We start from the raw sequence: 20,599 nt of genomic DNA, 5'->3' as shown, positions 1-20,599 counted from the left end.
ATGAACTTTTGTCTGCACACATATGTAATGTGTATACATTCCTGACTTACATGATCTCAGTTATGGAAATGGTTCAGCTGCACCCAGTAAATAAGTAGTTCTTTGGAGTATGGAAGCCAAGGTTTACTAACGAAACCATGCCCCAAAGAGTTAACCAGTGGCAAAGAGAAATTCTTGAGTTTGTAAGATTGGTTGATAAAAATAAAAAACAAAAACAACTTTCTGAAACACTGAAATTCTCTCTGCTTTTAAGATAACTGGCTGAAATCAGTTTTAAGAAAACTGGCTGAAATCAGTTGGAACCAATACAGCAAACTAGAGTCTACATAGAATGAGCTTGCTGACGCCACAGCCCAAATTTCCACTGCATGTTTCGTGCTAACTCCCCCTGAATTTACATATGTGGCCCATGAGATAGCATGAAGAGATACTGCACATGCCCAAAGCCTTTTCAGACCCCGCTTTCCTTCTGCCAATCTCCTACTATCCCCAAATTCACTCCCTAAACATTTTCTAATAAAAATACTGCCTTAACAACAGTATAGGAAGACAGATTTGAGCTAGACTCCTGTCTCCTTTTTGGTTGACCTACAAAAAAGTCTTTCTTTTCTCAAAAACCCAGTGCCATAGTATTGGCTTCTAACACATTGAACAGTGAACTCTTTTGCTTGGTAACAGTGATTGGAGGTACAGGAATTGTGTCTTTTGAAATAAAGCACCCTCTTGTAATTACTGATACACTTCCAAAAGAGAGGGAGAGGAATGTAGGAAGGAGGGAAGAAAAGAAGTTTAAACAGACAGATGGACAAACAGATGGACCTGAGGTTCAGCAGGTTGGAGGGAATATGCCAAAGCAATTTATATCGTGAATGAAACAAACAGTAGACGGTTGTTTGCCTTGCACCTTAATAGCAGAGGCATCCAGATAACAGAGTCATTTCGGAAAGATGTCTTAAGTCATTTATTACTTTTACTTGAACCATTCTAATAACTGATAAAGTATTCACTCAGAAAGTAGCTCGTGGCAACTGTATCATCAGTCCCTGGGTTTCAAGGGTGAAGTATTGTTGACACAGGGTTCCAGTGCCTTTGGAACATTAAGTCTTCCATTGTTCCAATGGATGCTCACAGTAATCCTTAATGAGCTTGCTGCTAACACAGATGGTAACAGTTTGTTCTCATGTCTATGGTGGGTGGGTAGCAACTATTTTTTAATGTTTAAACTTGCATTAATAACTTGATATTATCTTTATACAAGTGTGTCTATATTTTATTTTAATTGAAGTACATTATCTTTTTGTGGCTTTTTAAAAATCAACTTTATTGAGGTATAATTATGTATAAAGCTTTTAACCTTGCAAGTAAAGATGGTTTTCTTTCTTCCTTCCCAATATGAATCCTTTTATTTTATTTTTCTTGTTTTGCCTGATTGCATTGGGCAGAATTGTCAGCGGCTCCGGAGGTAGCACTTTAGCACTTCACTTCTCCCTGCTTCCCTCTGATCCCCCAGCCCTCACACTCACATACTGCAGGGAATGATTGATTAAGAAACCACGGAATGACATTTCTTAATGGTTATGTTTATAATCAGAAAAAGCAATACCACCATTCCTTATAAAAAACTAAGAACCATTATTAAAAGGCATAAAACATGCCAAATAATTACTAGTAGTCTAAGAAGCTTGTACTGAGAATTTAGTCCCAGGAAATACAGATTTCAGAGGAAGGAACTCTTATCCCTGGGGTGCCTACAGGTAGGGCAAGAGTCAGTCACCATTGAACATTTGAGACTTCTTTCATTCCCTTCTCTTCAGGCTAGTATAGGTCTCAGCGAGTAGTGTATGATAGAACTTTCACAAGAATTAGAAGTAGCCCCAGCCCTGGTGCTAAGAATTGCCAGAGGCCCAAGGTGCTGAGCATGTCATTTTAAATTGTCTATTTTGGCATCTTGCACCCAACCCAAAGTCCACTGTGAAGAAATAGTCTTTGTTAGGCACCTGCTTCAGTTTTGAGAGAGTTTGAGATAGACTGAAAATAGTGTCCCAGCTGAGAATTTGAGAATATGTACAGTATTCAGTGACTCTCCAATTATGTCACCCTGCCACCTGAGGAAAGGTGTTTTGCTTTTGTTTCCTGAGCAAACCAAACACTTGTAGTTTTTTTTTTTTTTATGATTAGATGGGATCACTTTGTTTCATATTGGAGCTTTTGTTCCTCTATCCTCAGTGCCCTATCACAGAATAAGTAATACTTTTTTAAAGATTTCCCTTTTATCAGGGCTAATTCTCTATTTTCTATACTATTGCACCTTCCCCAGGAGTTGGAGGGAAACCTTTATCTTACAGATCTGACCACTGGTCCCTCAATATCTTTCACAGTCTTTCCCTCAGGGACCAAGTGCCTATCACTCAAGTGATACCTCTGTGACTTCTCAGAGTTCTTGATGTGGACATGCAGATTAGTTACCTGGTGATACATACACATTCTTTATGGAATTAACTAATTAGTCCCTCAGACATTTCTTGCCATGTCTCCAATGTGTTAGTCTAGTGGCTGGAGATTCAAAAGTGAAAATGTTACAGTTTCTGTCCTCAAGATGCTTATGGTCCAACCCAAGGAGATGAGTCCAGAAATCATTATAAAACATGGAGCTTATAGGGGAAGCACTTGCAGGGGCTTACTTAGCCAAGCTTGAGGGGAGGTTGGAAATACGGTAAAAGCTTGCACTATATTTTCTGAAAAGTTTTCTTCTGCAAATGAAGATTTTGTTTTTATCATATAGTTTACTTTTCTAGGCTACCTAAAATTTCAGTACACATGTGTTGATGTTGACTTGTATGATCTTATTACTGATTTACTACAGTAGCTGCAACTCAAAATTGAATTAAATGTTAATCATTTTAATATTGCTTTGTTTTGTCTATTTTAAGATATACTAGAAAACATGCCAGGAAAGGGAAATTTATCCAGTTTAATTCTTGTGTTTCTGTAGGGTTATCTGTGACTCACTGCACTGTTGTTTATTAAAATACTAGGATTAGGCATGCATTTCTGATCAAAGCTGTTCTGATGGAAGGTTTAAACAACTGACTGTTGGTATGGTTTGATATGAATTTTAGTCTATTCATCTGTGCACTGGAGAGGTCTTAATAATATGTGTGTGTATTTATATAAAGAGGATAAGTCATTGGGGTAAAGGACCATTCACATATTTACTTGTGGAATGCAAGGTATAGCATGTTTAAACCCTAGTATTTGAATTAGTAAGAGTGTCTCCAGTTATCGAGGAGTGTCTTGAAATTACTTGATAAAATTTGAAACAAAATTTATTTTGTCTTTAATTAAAATTATACTATTTTGTATCTTTTCAATAACATAGTTGGTAGGCAGAAGCTTAGGTATCATTCTTAGAGGTTCTTAGTTAATTCTGAGGTCCGTAAGATCTCATGTCTGCTTCCAGGGAAGGCTCCTCACTGAAATCTATTACCTCACTACCAGTCACAAGACCACTGCCATCCTTTTGTTTTTGTTTTTAATTGAGACAGAGTGTTGCTGTGTTGCCTAGGCTGGAGTACAGTGGCACAATCATAGCTTATTGCAGCCTCCATCTCGCAGGCTCAAGTGATCCTCCTGCCTTAGCCGCCCAAGTAGCTGGGACTACAGGTGAGTGCCACCACACCTAGCTATCTTTTTCTTTTCTTTAATTTTTGGTAGATATGAGGGCTCCCTGGGTTGCTCAGGCTGGCCTTGAACTCTTGAGCTCAAGTGATCTTCCCACCTCGGCCTCCCAAAGTGCTGGGATTATGGGTGTGAGCCACTGTGCCTAGCCCTCCTCCTATTTAAAAAAGATATTCCTCCTCTTGTCAAAGTAGAGTTTTTTAAAAATTAAAAATGTGACTCATACAAATTTGAAATGAAACCAGGTTAAACATTTTACTCAATGTATTAATTAGTGAAGAAACCAGGAAGATGGCAAAGGTAGTTCAAAGAACAGTTTGAGGATCTAGGTTTTTCACAGGCATTTTGAACCAATGTTAGAGTAAGAATGCTAGATTAGATTAAGAAAATGTGATTAATGCCAGACAGAAATAAATTATAATCTTTAGTGTTACCTTATCAGACAGAAATTATTTGTATCACTGCTGGACAAAAATCTATAGGTTACCTTGCAATTGCATTAAGTCTAGGACTTTTAATCAGTGGTAAACAATGAACTGAATAAAGTACAATTTCCCCACATAAATAATCTTTGGGATGGCCTGTCATTATTTTATGACATTGAAGTGACATTCCACTTATCTTTTTGCCTTACTTTCACATTTTAATTTAATTTCTTTTTGCCACAGGGTCTGGCTCTGTTGCCCATGCTGGACTGCAGTGGCATGATCTTGGCTCACTGTATCCTCCTCCCAGGCTCAAGCCATTCTCCTACCTCAGCTTTTCAAGTAGCTGGGACCACAGGTGTGTGCCACCACGCCCATCTAATTTTTGTAGAGACAGGGTTTCGCCCAGTTGCCCCAGCTGGTCTCAAACTCCTGAGCTCAAGCGATCCTCCTGCCTTGGCCTCCCAAAGTGCTAGGATTACAGGCATGAGCCACCACACCTAGCCTTAAATAATTTTTTAACACCTATATCTCAAAGTTTTTAAAGTAAATCTGTTTCACACATTAACTTTAGATTCAGATTACAGTAATACCATTTTATTTGCAGGTAGTTAATGGAAAGGTCTCCAGACAAAAAGTATTCTTGGTTTTAACCAATGGGAGCAATGTAACATGGCCTTACAGACCCCTTATGGCAAGAATTAGAAAAGAAAAATATTTATTCTGTGCGAGAACTTTTTATAGATTGAATGAACAAGAACTCCTTGAAGACAGGCTCTGTAATTAATTCTTATTTATTCAGTACTGAATTCTCAGCACCTAATTTAGCTTAGGTGTGGCATTTAAATAATTGAGTTTCCATTGAGTGACATTGATTGAATTTGTGTGTGTGTGTGTGTGTGTGTGTGTGTGTTTATATAAAGAGATCCATCATTGGCGTGGAGGGGCCATTCACATATTTATTTGTAGAATGCAAGGTATAGCATATTTAAGCTCTGGTATTTGAATAAATAAGCGTCTCTCCAGTTCTCAAGGAATATCCTGAAATTATTTGATAAAATTTCAAATGAAATTTATTTTAATTGTCCTTAATTAAAATTGCACTGTTTTAAAATATTTTGAATTGATGAGTAATAATATGTCAAAGCTGTGATAGTTCCAGTTGTCTAACAGAAAAATCTTCGGCTGTGTGTTTTACCAGGTGAACAAAAATTGTTTGCTGGCCCCCAGGATACTAATTAGACCTTTGGCCTGACTCACAGGACACTAAGGCTCCTTTTCTGAAGAAGCATTTTACCCGTCTCATTTAGGGGATGGGAACAACATGTCTTCACCTAGGGACTTTAGAGCAGAGTCTGGTAGGTGCATCATCTACTTTTGTGGGTATGGGATCAGGAGGAGCTACAGCAGTGCCTCTCAGACTGTAGATTTGCATAGGGACCACCTGTGGATTATTATCCTGCATATTCTGATCCCCTGGGTCTTGGTGGGGTGGGGTGGGGTGGGGTGGGCAAGACTCTGCATTTCTAATAAGCCGTCACACTTAGAGTAACAACAATTAAACTCTAGTGTTTTACTTTACCCTTTTCAAATGGCATTTTTTTCCTGATTATAAATGTAATATAGGTTTATTGTGAAGAATTTGGGAAGTACAAAAAAGCACCAAAACACAAAGAAAACAACAAGACAATAAAAACAACCTGTAATCTGCCACAAAGCTGTTTGTTTCCATAATTTTGTTAGATGTGAACTCAGGGCATATACATTTCTAAGGTTTTTGATACATCTACTAATGCAGTGTTTTAGTTAAATGTCAGCTGTCTCCCAGCTGACCCATATTGCCATTGTCTTGCTTAAAACATTAGTAGCTTGCCATCATTTTTCAGTATGTCTTTTATGCCTTTTCTCATTCCTTCCACCTTCAGCCCAGCTTCTATTCCCTCTTCTACCCGCCCTCCTTGTCATTATTATTGCTCCCTCCCTAGAAGTGTTTTTCCAATCCTTATCGGGTATAATTGACAAAAATTGTGTATACATAAGGTGTGCAACTTGATGTTTTGATTTGTCTATATACTGTGAAATGATTACCACAATTAAGCTCACATATCCACCACCTCACAGTTACCATTTTCTTTCTTTGTGGGTACAAACATAAGATCTACCTTCTTAGCAAATATCATTACAATACAGTATTATATGTATTATGCTATACATCAGATCTTCAGAACGTATTCATCTTGTGTAACTGATACTTGATACCATCTGACCAACAACTCCCCATTTCCTCCTTCCCCTATCCCCTGGCAACCACCATTCTGCTCTCTGCTTTTGTGAGCTTGGATTCCATCTGTAAGTCAGATTATGTGTAAGGTGAGGGATAGGAGTCTAAGTTTATTCTGCATAGGAATATCCGGTTTTTTCCAGGACCATTTATAGAAGAGACTGTCTTGTCCCCAATATATGTTCTTTGTGCCTTGTCATAAAAGAGTTGGCTATAAACATATGGAATTATTTCTGGGTTCTCTATTCTGTTCCACTGGTATATGTGTCTGTTTTTATACCAGTATCATGATTTTGTGGTTACTATAGATTTGTAGTGTATTTTGAAGTCAGGTAGTGTAATACCCCAAGCTTTGTTCTTGTTTTTTTTTTGTTGTTGTTTGTTTGTTTTTATTTTGTTTTTGTTTTTCTTGGCTCAGAATTGCTTTGGCTATTTGGAGTATTTTTTGTACTTCCATATGAATTTTACAATTTTAAAATTTCTCTGAAGAATGTCATTGGTATTTTGATAGGAATTGCATTGAGCTCTCAGATTCTTTGGTTATATTGTCATTTTAAAAATATTTATTCTTTCATTCCATGAACATGGGATGTCTTTCCATTGGTTTGTGTCTTCTTCAAATTATTTCATCAATTTTTTATAGTTTTTATTGTAGAGATCTTTAATCTCTGGTTAAATTTATTCCTAGGTATTATTTTTTGTAGTTATTGTAAATGAGATTGCTTACTTGATTTCTTTTTCAGGTAGTTTATTATTGTTGTATAGAAATGCTACTAATTTTTGCATGTTGATTTTGTATCCTGCAACTTTACTTAATTCATTTATCAGTTCTAAGAGTTTTTTGGTGGATTCTTCAGGTTTTTGCATTTGTAAGAGCATATCATCTGTAAACAGGGACAAATTTGACTTCCTCCTTTTCAATTTGGATGCCTTTTATTTGTTTCTCTTGCCTAATTGCTCTGGCAAGGACTTCCTGTATGGTATAGTTTGGATGTTTATCTCTTCTAATCATGTTGAAAGGTAATCCCCAACCTGGTGGGAGATGTTGGATCATAGGGGCAGATCCTTCGTGAATGGCTTGATGTTATCCCCCTGGTGATGAGTGAGTGCTCACTCAGTTCATGTGAGATCTGGTTGTTGAAAGGAGTCTGGAACCTCCCCTTCTCTCTTGCTTTGTCTCTCACCATGTGATATGCTGGCTCCCCATTCACTTTTTGCCATGACTATAATAAGCCTCCTGAGGTTGGATACTAGAAGCAGATACCAGCACCATGCTTCCTGTACAGCCTGCAGAACCACAAGCCAGAACAAACCTCTTTTCTTTATAAATTACCCATCCTTAGACATTCCTATATAGTGATGCTAACAGACTAACACACAGTATTATGAGTTTTTAAAAAAAATTTTAAAAATAACATCTGCCTGATTCCCTCACTGATTAATGAATATAATAAAGTAACGTGCATTTATATATCTGTGAGAGCTGTGATTTTCTTTTTCTGAAAACTATCCTTTAACAGTTGCAAACTTTTATGAAAAAGCTAATTTTAATGCTAAATCAGTTATGCTAGAATATGCGAAAACATGGAAAGCTACCCAAACTTTTTTGTAGACTAGTTTTTTCCAACTTTTATTTTAGGCTTGGGGTTACATAGGAAGGTTTGTTACATGGGCAAATTGCTTGTTGCTGTGGTTTGGTGAACAAATGATTTCATCACCCAGGTAGTGATTCACTTAAGATAATGGCCTCCAGCTGCATCCATGTTGCAGTGAAGGACGTGATTTCATTCTGTTTTTTTTTTTTGTTGTTGTTGTTTTTGTTTGAGACAGAGTCTTGCTCTGTCAGCCAGGTGGAGTGCAGTGGCGCAATCTCGGCTCGCTGCAACCTCCATCTCCCAGGCTCAAGCAATTCTTCTGCCTCAGCCTCCCGAGTAGCTGGGATTACAGGCATGTGCCACCATGCCCAGCTAATTTTTGTATTTTTAGTAGAGACAGGGTTTCATCATGTTGGCCAGGCTGGTCTCAAACTCCTGACCTCAGGTAATTCATCCGCCTTGGCCTCCCAAACTGCTGGGATTACAGGCATGAGCCGCTGCACCCAGCCATGATTTCATTCTTTTTATGGTTGTGTAATATTCCATGGTGTTTTTGCACCACATTTTCTTTATCCATTCCACTGTTGACAGGCATGTAGGTTGATTCCATGTCTTTGCTATTGTGAAAAGTTCTGTGATGAACATACATGTGCATATATCTTTATGACGGAACAATTTATATCCCTTCATATACCCAGTAATGTGATTGCTGAATCAAATGGTAGTTCTGTTTTATGTGCTTTGAGAAATCTCCAAACCACTTTCCACAGTGGTTGAACTTAAATTCCCATCAGCAGTGTGTAAGTGTTCCCTTTTCTCTGTAACCTCACAAACATTTTTTTTTTAATTTTTACTTTTTAATAATAGCCATTCTGTCTTGTTTAAGATGGTATCTCATTGTGGTTTTGATTTGCATTTCTCTGATGATTAGTGATATTGAGCATTTTTTTCATATGCTTCTTGGCTATGTGTATGTCTCCTTTTGAAAAGTGTCTGTTCATGTCCTTTGCCCATGTTTTAACGGGGTTGTTTGATTCTTGCTTGTTCATTTATAAGTTCATTATAAGTTCTGGATAATAGACCTTGTGTTCTGCCAGGTTTTGGTATCAGAACAATGCTGGCCTTATGGAATGAGTTAGGGAGGAGTCCCTCTTCCTAATTATTTGGAATAGTTTCAGTAGGATTGGTACCACCTCTTGTTTATACATCTGGTAGAATTTGACTGTGAATCCTTCTGGCCCAGGCTCTTTCTGATTGGTAGGTTTTTTAAAATTACTGATTTAGTTCCTGATTTAGTATCTATTCCATAGCCTAGAAATCAATGAGTAATTTTGAGTTTCATGTCTCATTATTTAAGAAACATTTTGTAAGGCTGTAGCTGCCATAGATAGTGATTCTTCTGATGGCTCTGGGCAAAGTAAATTGAAAACCTTTTGGAAATAACTCCCCATTCTAGATGCCATTAAGAACATTTGTGATTTATGGGAGGAGGTCAAAATGTCAACATTAACGGGAGTTTTGGAGAAATTCATTTTAACCCTCATGGATGACTTTGAGGGATTTAAGACTTCAGTGCAGGAAGTACTATCCTAAGTTTTAGGCATCCACTGGGGGTCTTGGAACTAGGCATTCCCTGTGGGTAAGCGGGAACGACTTTACCATTTCACATATAGTTGTAGGAACATAAGATACTTCCATTTCCTCCCATTTGCCTTTCATGCTATTATTGATACCAATTTTATTGTGAATGTTGTATACCCTACAATAGATTATTATTTTTCCTTATAATTGAGTTATCTTTTAAAGAAATTAGAACATGTGAAAGAGTATGTTTTATGTGCTCATGTATTTTCCAGTTTCGCCACTCTTCATTCCTTTGGATAGGTCTACATTTTCATATTTTATCCTTTTCCTTGTGCCTGAAAAACTTCCTTTAACTTTTGTTGTTGTTGTTTAGTGCAGGCTGGATATTATCTTAGTTTTTGTTGGTCTACAGAAGTCTTATTTTTTGAAATATATATTTTCAGGGTATAGAATTCTATATTGACATTCTAAGAATTCTGTATTCTTTCAATACTTTAAAATGTCTCACCATTATCTTCTAGCATGCATAATTTCTGATAAGAAATCCATCATTCTTATCTTTGTTTTTCTATATTTAATGTGTCTGTTTTCTCTGGCATTTTTTCTTTTCAGTAATTTGAATATGACATACATGAATGTGATTTTTCTATAAGCTCATATATTACACTTGTATTTTATTTACCTTCTTTGGTCTGTTGGTTTATAGTTTTCATCTAGTTTGGTAACATTTCAGCTATTATTTCTTCATATTTGTTTTGGCATTCCAGTTACAGGAATTTTAGTTCACTTGATGTTGTCCCAGTTTGCTGAGTCTGTTCAGTCTCTTTTTTTCACTACTATACGCTTCATTTTGGATATACTCTTGCTTTATGTTGACAGACACTGATTTTTTTCCTTCTGAGTTATCTGCTGTTAATTTCTTTTAGTTCATACATTGTCTCTAGAAATTTCAGTAGGTCTTATTTTTACATGATTTATATCTCTTTTTATTGTATCATGTTTTTCTTTATTTCCTTGAGCACCTTTTAAAAACTTATAATAGTTAAAAGTTCTTTTTTCTGAATTTTATCATCTGTCATTTCTAAGTACATTTCTATCGATTGATTTATTTGGCTATGGGTTATACTTTTCTATTCCTTTGCATACCTGTTAATTGTTTGCTACACATTGTGGATTATATGATTTGGGTGCTGGATTTTTTCTCTTTCTTTTTTTTTTTCTTTTTTCTTTTTCTTTTCTTTTCTTTTCTTTTTTTTTTCTTAGACAGAGTCTTGCTCTGTCTCTCAGGCTGGAGTGCAGTGGTGCAATCTTGGCTCACTGCAACCTTCCGCCTCCTGGGTTCAAGTGATTCTCCTGCCTCAGCCTCCTGAGTAGCTGGGATTGCAGGTGCGTGCCACCATGCCCAGCTAATTTTTGTATTTTTAGTAGAGATGGGGTTTCACCATGTTTGTCAGGCTGATCTCGAACTCCTGACCTCGTGATCCACACGCTTCGGCCTCCCAAAGTGCTGGGATTACAGGCGTGAGCCACCACACCCAGCCTTGATTTTTCTTTAAAGAATGTTGGGTTTTTCTGCCTTGTAGTTATGTTACTTGAAGTTTAACCTGATCCTGTCTGAGGCTTGCTCTTCACCGTTTTATAGGTGGCCCTAAGGAGCTTCTGTTCTAAGGATAGTTTTACTACTAAGAGGTATCTCTTCTGTGCACTATCCTCAATGCCCCCTGTATTACAGGGTCTCCTCATTCTGGCTCATATGAACTGTTCCTAGGAATTGTGTGGCTTGCTACTTTCCGGTGGTCCTTCCTGAGTGTCAGAGATTGTCCTCCTTCATATAAGCATATCCATATTCTGCAAAGGACATGAGAGGGTTTCTTTGCAGCTACTTAGACTTCTCTTTTTCTGTATAGCTCCCTCCTCCCTGGTACTCTGCCCTACAAATTCTGGCTGCCTCAGCCTCTCCTAACTTTGATCTTTTTCTTCTCAACTCATTGAGTCACTGGACTCTTTGATTCCTTTCCTGAGCTATAGCCTGCAAACTCCTGGAGGTCATAATCTGGAGCAACCAGAAGGGTCACCCCCTTCTCTCTGGGATCACAGTCTATTGTTTAAGGTCTGAAAATTATTGTTTTATATATTTTGTCCTATTTTCTGGTTGGTTGTGGTTAAGTCCTATTACAGTAAATCTCTCATAAACATAAATGAAAGTCAATTGTAGGTTGTTTTACTTTTCATTTTTTGTTTGTCAGGTGAGGCTGGACTTTTTAAAAATACATTATTGGCCTGTAAGTCGCCTTCTATGAGTTGCTTGTTTATAATTCTCATAGACTTTTTTTCCTGTTAATTTTTTTCCTAGCACTTGAAGCTCCTTCCTAGGTTTGCAGAATTTCCTATTTTCAAAACCGTTTGCATGAGAGATTTTTGTTCATTGAAAGTCTGATAAAATCCCATCTGGAAACCTGTTTGGGCCCAGATGCTTTTTCCTCTTGGGAATGATATTTTTGATGATTGGTTTGACTTTTTAAATGGGTATTACACTATTTAGGCTTTCTACATCTTCTGGAGTAAATTTTTATAACTTATAATTCTCTTATAAAAGTTGCCATTTCATCAGATTTCCCTAAAGTTTCTCATAGTATTTGCTTATTACCTTTAAAAACGAGAGTTGCATCTGTAGCTGTGCCCTTTCTCATTTTTACACTTGATCTTAGCCAAAAGGCCGAGAAGCGATCATTTTTCATTTTTAATGTTATTTGTGCACTTACTCTCCATTGATTTGTAGTGAAAGAGGGTTGTGTATTTTTTAAGTTTTTTTTTTTCAAAGAACTAGTTTATTGGATTTTGCTGATTATTCTTTAGGCTTATTTTCTGTTATTATCTTTTTCTTTGTGATTTTCTCCTTTGTAGTTTCTCTGGGTTTCCTCAAGTTTTTCTTTGGCTTCTGTGATTGAATACAAAACTCATTTATATCAGCTTTTTTTTTCTGCCTTTTTTGTAAACACATTTAAACCTATACATTTTCCCTCTATCTAAATACTCATTTAGCTACTTCACATTAGTTTTGGTATGTTGTCCCTTCATTGATATTTCTTAATGTTTTAATTTATAAAATTAATTCATGTGTTATAAAGGTTCATAATTTCTATTAGATTTCCTTTTTAACACACATTCAGGAACACACTTTTTCATTTCCATAGTACTTGTTTACTATATTTTTATTGATTTTTTAATATGCCATGCCACAGAATTTCTAAATCATAATATTTAAGGCTCCCATGGTATGAGAAACAGTACTCTGAGTGCTCAATACTGAGATCAGAGAAAATTTTCTCTCTTGGCTTCTTATCTGAAAGAGTCTGTGCAGTAAAATTAACACAGTAATTAGGAATAATCATATAAGAAACCCAGAGTTTCCTTGGGATGATTCATATTACATTATTCAACAAAGCCGAAAACAATTTTCTATATAATTTAACATATTGCTAACTTATGAATCATAAATAATACAAGAAGTTAAAGTGTGCCTTTTGTAACACAGTATTCTTTATTCAAGAAATAGACTCTGAAACACAGAAGACTATTCTGTAGATCCCAATGCATAGGTTCTGCAGGTTGTAAATATCTAGGATTTACTTGAAGAGTACTTTCTTGAATAATATGGCAATGAGGAACAAGGGAACTGCTCAAAAGTCAACTCCCTGAGGATAATCCTAGAAGAAGGATCAGCTTTGCTATGTTGATTTTTTCAAAGCAGGGGGGAAAGAGATGATTACCATAGGAGATAAAGATGGGGTGTTTGGAAAACAGGAAAAGTAGATGAAAATTCCCCTCATGTAGCTTGTTTTTTCTCATTAAGGCTCCATTTTTCCTTCTGTGTAGTGTTTTCTGTTTGATCAGTTTTTCCCCCCGCCTTTGTTCAGTAAACGATTATGAGGGAAATGACTCTGAAGCAGAAGACCTGAATTTCAGGGAGACTTTGCCTTCATCAAGTCAGAAAAACACACCTGGATCAAAGGTAAGACTAAAAGGAGAGGGATCTCTACTAATTTTGGCTAATACCTAAATTGCTGACTATGCTCTCTGGGAAATGGGTATCTGTTTGGTTCTCACCAAAATGATTACTTAATTTTTTGTCACTGTAGTGTTGACAGTGACCAAAATGGGGATTTGGAAGAGTGGAACTTTTTGCAAAGTTTCTAATGAATTGCATTTTCTAATGCTACTCTGGAAATTTTACAGGCACTAGTTTTGTGTTACTAATGAAGATACAAAATAAATGTCACATGAAGTATGAAGCACCTTTAGATGTATTGATTGTGGACTTTTTCATTGTTTGAGACAGCATGATTGGGTGTCTCCAAACTATGGAAAAGTAGAGGGCTGTGAAAAGTCTGTGACAAAACCTCTTACTTCAACACATTACCCCATTTGTGGAGATAGTGCTAGGGTTAGAGTACAAAAAAAGGGAAATGCATTTTAGTCTGGTGGGTGCTTTGTGGTTTTTTTTTTTCTCTTACCTAGTCAACTGGAGCTTTGGAACTGCCATGATGATGCTGGCCTTGTGCTCATTTCCTGTAAGTTACAGGAGTAATAGAGATAAAGTCAGTACATAGACCAAAAACTGCTTCTACCACGTCCCCCATTCAATTGCCACCTCCACCCGAGGTGGGCAGGAGTGCAGCTTTTAAGAACAGCATTGTAACTTGGTTATTATCTCCTGTCCATTCTCTGCTATACTTAAGTTGGCCACATCAAGGCTACCATCACATCTTTGGCTGGGAATCTTTGGCTGTTAGTGCTGTGTTGTGCTCTCCGCTCACTCTTGATTCTTTTCTCTGATCAGAATGGTTTTCTCTTTGAAGCAGAGATGATTTGAAAGGGAGCACCTTCACAGAATGGCCCAAGTATATCCTTTATATAGTCTTATAGTCTTATTTGACTTCTTCTAGAACTGAGCACATTTTGTGAGTTTGTTTACATTTTTACTTTGGGGTTTTTTTGCTTGTTTGTTTGTTTGTTTTTTTTTGCTAAGTTATAGCTTGGCCTATCTAGGATGAATTCTGATATGCTTTAAAGTTTCCTTTCAGAAAAAAGGATCTTAGAACATTCCTGGATGGTTTTTAGAGTGTTGGGAAAATTACCTGATTTTATTAGAACTTGCTTTTCTTATGTTTCATGAAACAATTTGATACTGTAGCCATTTTTATGTCCTTTCAGATATGATGCTGTCCCCTAGAAATTGTCTAGACTCATAGACTTGAAGTTGGTTAGATTTGGAGCATAAAGAATTTTTTTTTTTTTTGAGACAGGCTAATTTATTTTTTGGATTTTTGGTAGAGACAGGGTTTCACCACGTTGGCCAGGCTCGTCTTGAGCTCCTGGCCTCAGGTGATCCACCCGTCTTGGCCTCCCAAAGTGCTGAGATTATAGGCATAAGCCACTACGCCTGGCCTGTTAAAGACATTTTTATGCCAGCACTCATTTTAGAGGTGAAAGCTGAAGCAATTTGTCTATGATCATATAACTCTTGGGTCACAGACTAGAAACCAGGCTCCTATCTGTGTTACTGTTTTCACTTTGTCCTCATAAATCCTTGCCGCATGGAGTACAGAAAAGCTAACTTAGCCTCCTCAGAAAACATTTTCTAACATTAAAAAAATTTGATGTTAATTTGATTCCGTGAGCGATCTCCAAAAGTCCTGCCATCTTGATAATTTATTATATTTCTCCTTGTTAGTTCTTGGTATTGTTAGCAAAATCACATTTCACTCAATCAGACATATGTTAGTCAGTCTTGAATTTGAATTGCAGCCATCTGGAACAGTTTGCTTCTTTAAAAAATAAATATAATCAATTTGCTTTTGAACCATGACTTGAAAGATGTCTCAGGTTTAAATTGTGTTAAGACTTCCAGATATCACTTTTTCTAAGTAAATGAATTGTACTTAAATGACTTTTAAGCATGTCTCATAGGAGGGAAGTGGGATCATGTTGTGTAACAGCATGTGTCCCACTTCTTTTCCTCCATCCCACTGGAGCCACACTTTCTACATTTTAATTTTAATTATCCTGAAATTAATTTTTAGGGATTTACCAATCAGTGCTGATTTCAAAACTAGTTCAACTCTGTGAAGCTCATTTCATTTCATGTATTATAGCTACATAGTTTAATGAGAAGGAATCTTAGGTGGACGTTTTCCTGTGATTTTAAAGTAAAAATTGAATATACACCAAGCAAACACTAACAAACTCATTAGTCAAAGAAGAAATCATAATGGAAGTTTAGAATGGAATGTACACAAAAATACTAGATATAAAAACGTGGTTTGTGGATTGAGCAGTGTGTAGCAAATAAAAGGTCTAATCTATGACATTACATTTACAATTGTGCCACTTAAGGTGTTTAGGAGTAAATCTAAGAAAAGGTATACACTGTCTTTATTGAGAATATTTTATAATGTTTTTGCTGGATAGCTATAGCATATTAGTGGATAATGATACTTAATATATAAATATATCAATATATCACTTATTTCCAATTTAAATTAAAAAATTCACATTACTTAATTTCAATAATAGTCCCAAAGTTATTTCTGTGTGTGAATGAGATTTGATCAGCTGATTCAAAAGATGTTCTTGAGAAAATAGAAGGCCAAGTATGGCAAGACAGTATTAGACAAGGAAGGAAGGAAACATGTGTATATGGTGGCTGGGGCACTGGCACTGCGAGTTATCAAGACTGAAGTCTCTCCAGTGCAAAACTGGGCAGTGGAATGTGGAGAAAGAATTAGTAGATTAGATGGTGCAAGTACTAAAGTAAAGATAAATATAGTGGCAGGAATTTTATATTCACAGTAAACAAAACATGGTAAACACTTATAAGAAAATCTCTTCTGGGCTGAAGTAATAAATCTATTTTTTCTCAAATGAAGCTTTTTAAAAATTTAGTTTTGAAAAATCACTTGAGCAATTCAATATAAATAACTTCTGTTTACATAGTACTCTACATTGTTTTGACAGATTGGAAAATATTTAATAGGGAGATATACAATTAAGTGATTTTTTGAAGCAGACATTATACTATGTGATTGTGGTTATAATTCCATTATTGCAGATCTTTCTGCTCTTCTTAAGTAGCTATAGAAATCACGTTTCTTTTAAACCATATTTTTCTAAAATCAGGGCTATAATTTGTTTCCTTTCTTATGTCTGTAGGTTTTTGAAAATAAAGTTAACTCAGAGAAGGTAAAACTTTCTCTTTGGAATTTCCCACGTAATGATTATGAAGATGTTTTTGAAGAGCCTTCAGAAAGGTATAACTAATATGCTTATTTAGTGAGTTTTCTGTTTATGCTACTTATATTCATAGCTAGCCCTCTGCATGGAGACAGTGAATAATGGCCCTCAAATGTTTAATTTTTCAAGATATAGCTTTTTATAAACTTGATTTAGCTTTCTTAGAAATATGTTTATGATCTCATAAACATGGTAATTAACATAAGAGAAAAGTATTCTTGAAGGATTCGATTTCTCTATCCTCTCAATAGTTACATGGCATCAAAGCTTTTGCAAATATGCTTGGAGCTTTTGAAGTGGTCAGTGTACTTGAGGTAGCATGAAGCTCACGGTACAGCACTAAATGTTATTAGAAATGCAATCTGTTTTCAGAAAGAAAATTATATGATATAAACAACAGGATTATTAGTATGGTGAATTTCTGGTAGTATATATTTAAAAAATTTAAAGTACCTGAAGAACAGCAAATTTCCATTAGGAAAACAAAGAAACAAGTTTTCATGCTTATAAAATGTTCAAATTTAGGTGTTATAAGCAAAAACATCAAATGAGGAAACATTTTGTTAAGCCATATTTTCTTAGAAATTTATCAGTAATATTAGCTACCCTCACTTGAATAGCACTGTATAAGAATGTGTATATTCTTTATATTATGTGTTTTTGTATGTGTATTGTATGAAATTTATATGTACAACTTTCAGAAGTGCATTAAACAAATAATAGTAATTCCAAAGACATTCTGAGATTCTATGATATACTAAGCACTGTACACAAATACAAACTACTATATATTTTTTGCTCTTTAGTTCACAGTTTAATTAGGGAAACAGACATATAAAAGACAAATTGATGTACAACATAGTAAATATTATTTTAGAGTAAAAATCCAAAGATTGTGGGTACAGAAGATTGACTATGCATGAGGGAGGTTTCCCACAAGCTTCTTTGAAGAAAAGATATTTTGGTTGAATTTAGGATTTAATTAAATAGAAACTTAGCAGGTGAAAAAGAGAAGAACATTTCAGGCAAGAGGAAGAAGTTTGAGCGAGGGTAAGGAGTTGTGAAAATATCTTAGGGGTAATGGGGAGAAATATTAGGTGCCAAGAGTCGTAGGGTGTGTGTGAGGTGGAATGCCAGGAAGCTGGAGAAGATGAGAGGTGGAGCCCAAAATACAGTGTGGGCTGGAGTGGGAAGTAATGCCATATATGTGAAGCTGAGTATACATTTTATTCAGTCTGTTAAAATGAAAAGGATGCATACGGAGGGTCTTTTTGTTTTATTCATGCAACTATCTATTTATCCATCCAGAAGGAGGAATGCTGGTGGCAAGGTGAGGATAGCTGGAAGTGGCAGTCAGTGGAGATTAATTAAATGTTTACAGTAATCCAAGAAAAAAATGAGAAGGAGAAAAGAGTTAAGAAACCCAAGTTTCCTTACAGAAGTAAAAGAAAAAGGCATTTATTTTGCTAAGGTTAAAGCATACAGTGCATGTAGGAAATCAGTGGAGATGGTGATGGAAAAGTAGACAGAGGCCACCTGGCCAATATCCTAAACTTAGGTGTCTGATAAGGTGCTTTGATTTATCCTGATATTGGTGGGCAGGTGTAATTAAGTTTGTATTTTAGGAAGAATTTTCTCTAAACATTGAAGGTTAGATGCAGAAGTCAAATTAGGAGGATTTTGCTAGGTAGGGTTGCAAATGAAAGTGCGGCAAGAGCCAAGTTAATAGCATTAGCGAGTCAGTTGAGTATGGAGACGTTGCAAAGGAAATAGAAAGTGGGTATGGGCTAGGATTTGAAAAATCTGTTAACAATTAGTAGCTAGACAGAGTTTAAAGCATTTCCTATTTTTAAGATACAGAAAATTGTATATTCTTAGGATATGAAAGAATTTGTAGATAGGGAGAGATTCATGATATGTTAAAAAAAATAAGTTATAGAAAAGTACCTTAGAGGAGGCAGAAGGAATGTGGTTAAGAACACGGAAGGATGAATTTTGAATAGGCAGAAAGCAAGGAATAAGAAAGACATTGATGCATCTAAGTAAATGTTTTAAAAGATAATAAATTGAAAGAATTTCTATTTTCTGGCTTGCATTTTCTAGAAGAAGTTACATTTTTACTAAGTCAGAGAGAGTATTAAGATAAGGACTATAACAAGATGGTGGCTTGGAATTAGCTGCCGTGGAAGAGTGGTACAGGAAACCAACCAGGGGCATGCTGGTGTTTTCCAAACGGCTCTCTGCCGATATTAGAAAGCCCAGTGACCCGAGTACTTCCCTCCCACAGCCTAGGTAAAGGAGCGGAGAAGGTAAATAAGCGGATGGATCTGAGGCGACTAGTTTGCAAGGTAAAAGTAGTGGGAGGAGATGGAGTTTGTGATCAGACATTGGGATTTGGGAGTTATCTCACAAGTGGGCCAGTTTCAGGTGATGACAATGGGAGTGGGTGGCTGAATTGAAATGGAAATGAATGTCAATTAAATAATCAATAAAGATGATTAGAAAGTGTTTCTCAAATGTATATATTCTTTGAAACCATGGGCAAATATATACATTTCTTTTCTAGTGGCAGTGATCCCAGCATGTGGACAGCCAGAGGCCCCTTCAGAAGAGACAGGTGGAGCAGTGAGGATGAGGAGGCTGCAGGGCCGTCACAGGCTCTCTCCCCTCTACTTTCTGGTATGACATCATCCTATTTGTAGTAGCAAGTTGAGGCTCTATTTTAGAGATATGCACAAAGATATTTCTAATACAAATGAGGGAAAGAGCTAGGGAAAACTTCAAAAAATGGGAAAATATGGTTTTCTAGGATTTTCTTTTAAAAATAAAAAAATGCAATTAAAAAAATGCTCCACACCCCATATTCAAAATGGCTAATTTCTGTCCTTTCTTCAAGTATTTTAAAGTATTAAATATGTCAGTTTAATAAAATCCATTTTTTTAAAGCTAGGTATTTTATAGATTTGAAAAATAACAACCTGCTTCCTTATTTCCTTTTTTAAAATTTTTTGTACAATATATACTTTGTAATTAAAATAATAACATTTTTGGATTACAAATGATCACATGTTTATAGTGGGGAAAAAGAAAATAACAAATATATAATAAATTATAACACTGAAGAATATTTCAGAACTTTTTGTGTATACGTATTTACATGTATATATAATATAAACATAATTAGAACTATGAATATATACTTAACATACATGTGTATGTGTATATATATAGATTTATAAAATTTGTGTTTGTAAACTTGGGGGATCACATGCACACCTCAAAAACCTTGGAGTTGGAGAGGATCTTAGAGGTCATCCATAACCAACATCCCATCAAATGTTGGGAACATCTTCTCTAATGACTTTATTTGAAAAATGTCAAACCCAGTTAAGAAAATATCACCTTATGCAATTATTAAAATGCAGATCTCCTACAAAAATAGTTTATAAGAATATGCTTTTATAAAACAAGGCATAATTTTTAATTAATTAAAACACGCTTGATTAAACTGAGGCATACAGTAAAATTCACCCTTTTAGCATACGGTTCTATGAGGTTTGACCAAGGTTTACCACCACAATCAAGGTATAGTACATTTCTATCTCCCCCCAAATTTCTCTTGTATTTTTTTGTAGTTAACCCTTAACCCTACCACCAGTGCCTAGCAACCAGGATTCTATTTTCATTCTCTTTACTTTTGTCTTTTTCAAGGTATTGTATAAATGGAATCATAAATATGCAGC

General features: G+C 35.8%; 1 protein-coding gene across 1 annotated transcript in view; it reads left to right on the top strand.

Moving 5' to 3' along the window:
- PTPN20 (protein tyrosine phosphatase non-receptor type 20) overlaps window positions 1–20,599 on the top strand; it is a 105,686-nt gene that overhangs the window by 15,350 nt on the left and 69,737 nt on the right. The window contains exons 4-9 of the mRNA XM_054435556.1: window positions 3,546–3,663; window positions 4,347–4,461; window positions 5,305–5,461; window positions 13,481–13,575; window positions 16,776–16,873; window positions 19,423–19,535. Of these exons, the coding sequence (XP_054291531.1) occupies window positions 5,428–5,461; window positions 13,481–13,575; window positions 16,776–16,873; window positions 19,423–19,535 (340 nt within the window). The 5' untranslated portion in view covers window positions 3,546–3,663; window positions 4,347–4,461; window positions 5,305–5,427. The remainder of the gene's footprint in view (window positions 1–3,545; window positions 3,664–4,346; window positions 4,462–5,304; window positions 5,462–13,480; window positions 13,576–16,775; window positions 16,874–19,422; window positions 19,536–20,599) is intronic.

Source organism: Pongo pygmaeus, chromosome 8 (genome assembly GCF_028885625.2).
Source record: "Pongo pygmaeus isolate AG05252 chromosome 8, NHGRI_mPonPyg2-v2.0_pri, whole genome shotgun sequence".
NCBI classification, from domain to species: Eukaryota; Metazoa; Chordata; class Mammalia; order Primates; family Hominidae; genus Pongo; species Pongo pygmaeus.
The sequence above is the reverse complement of the archived record's forward strand: the minus strand, read 5'-3'. Positions and strand labels throughout refer to the sequence as shown.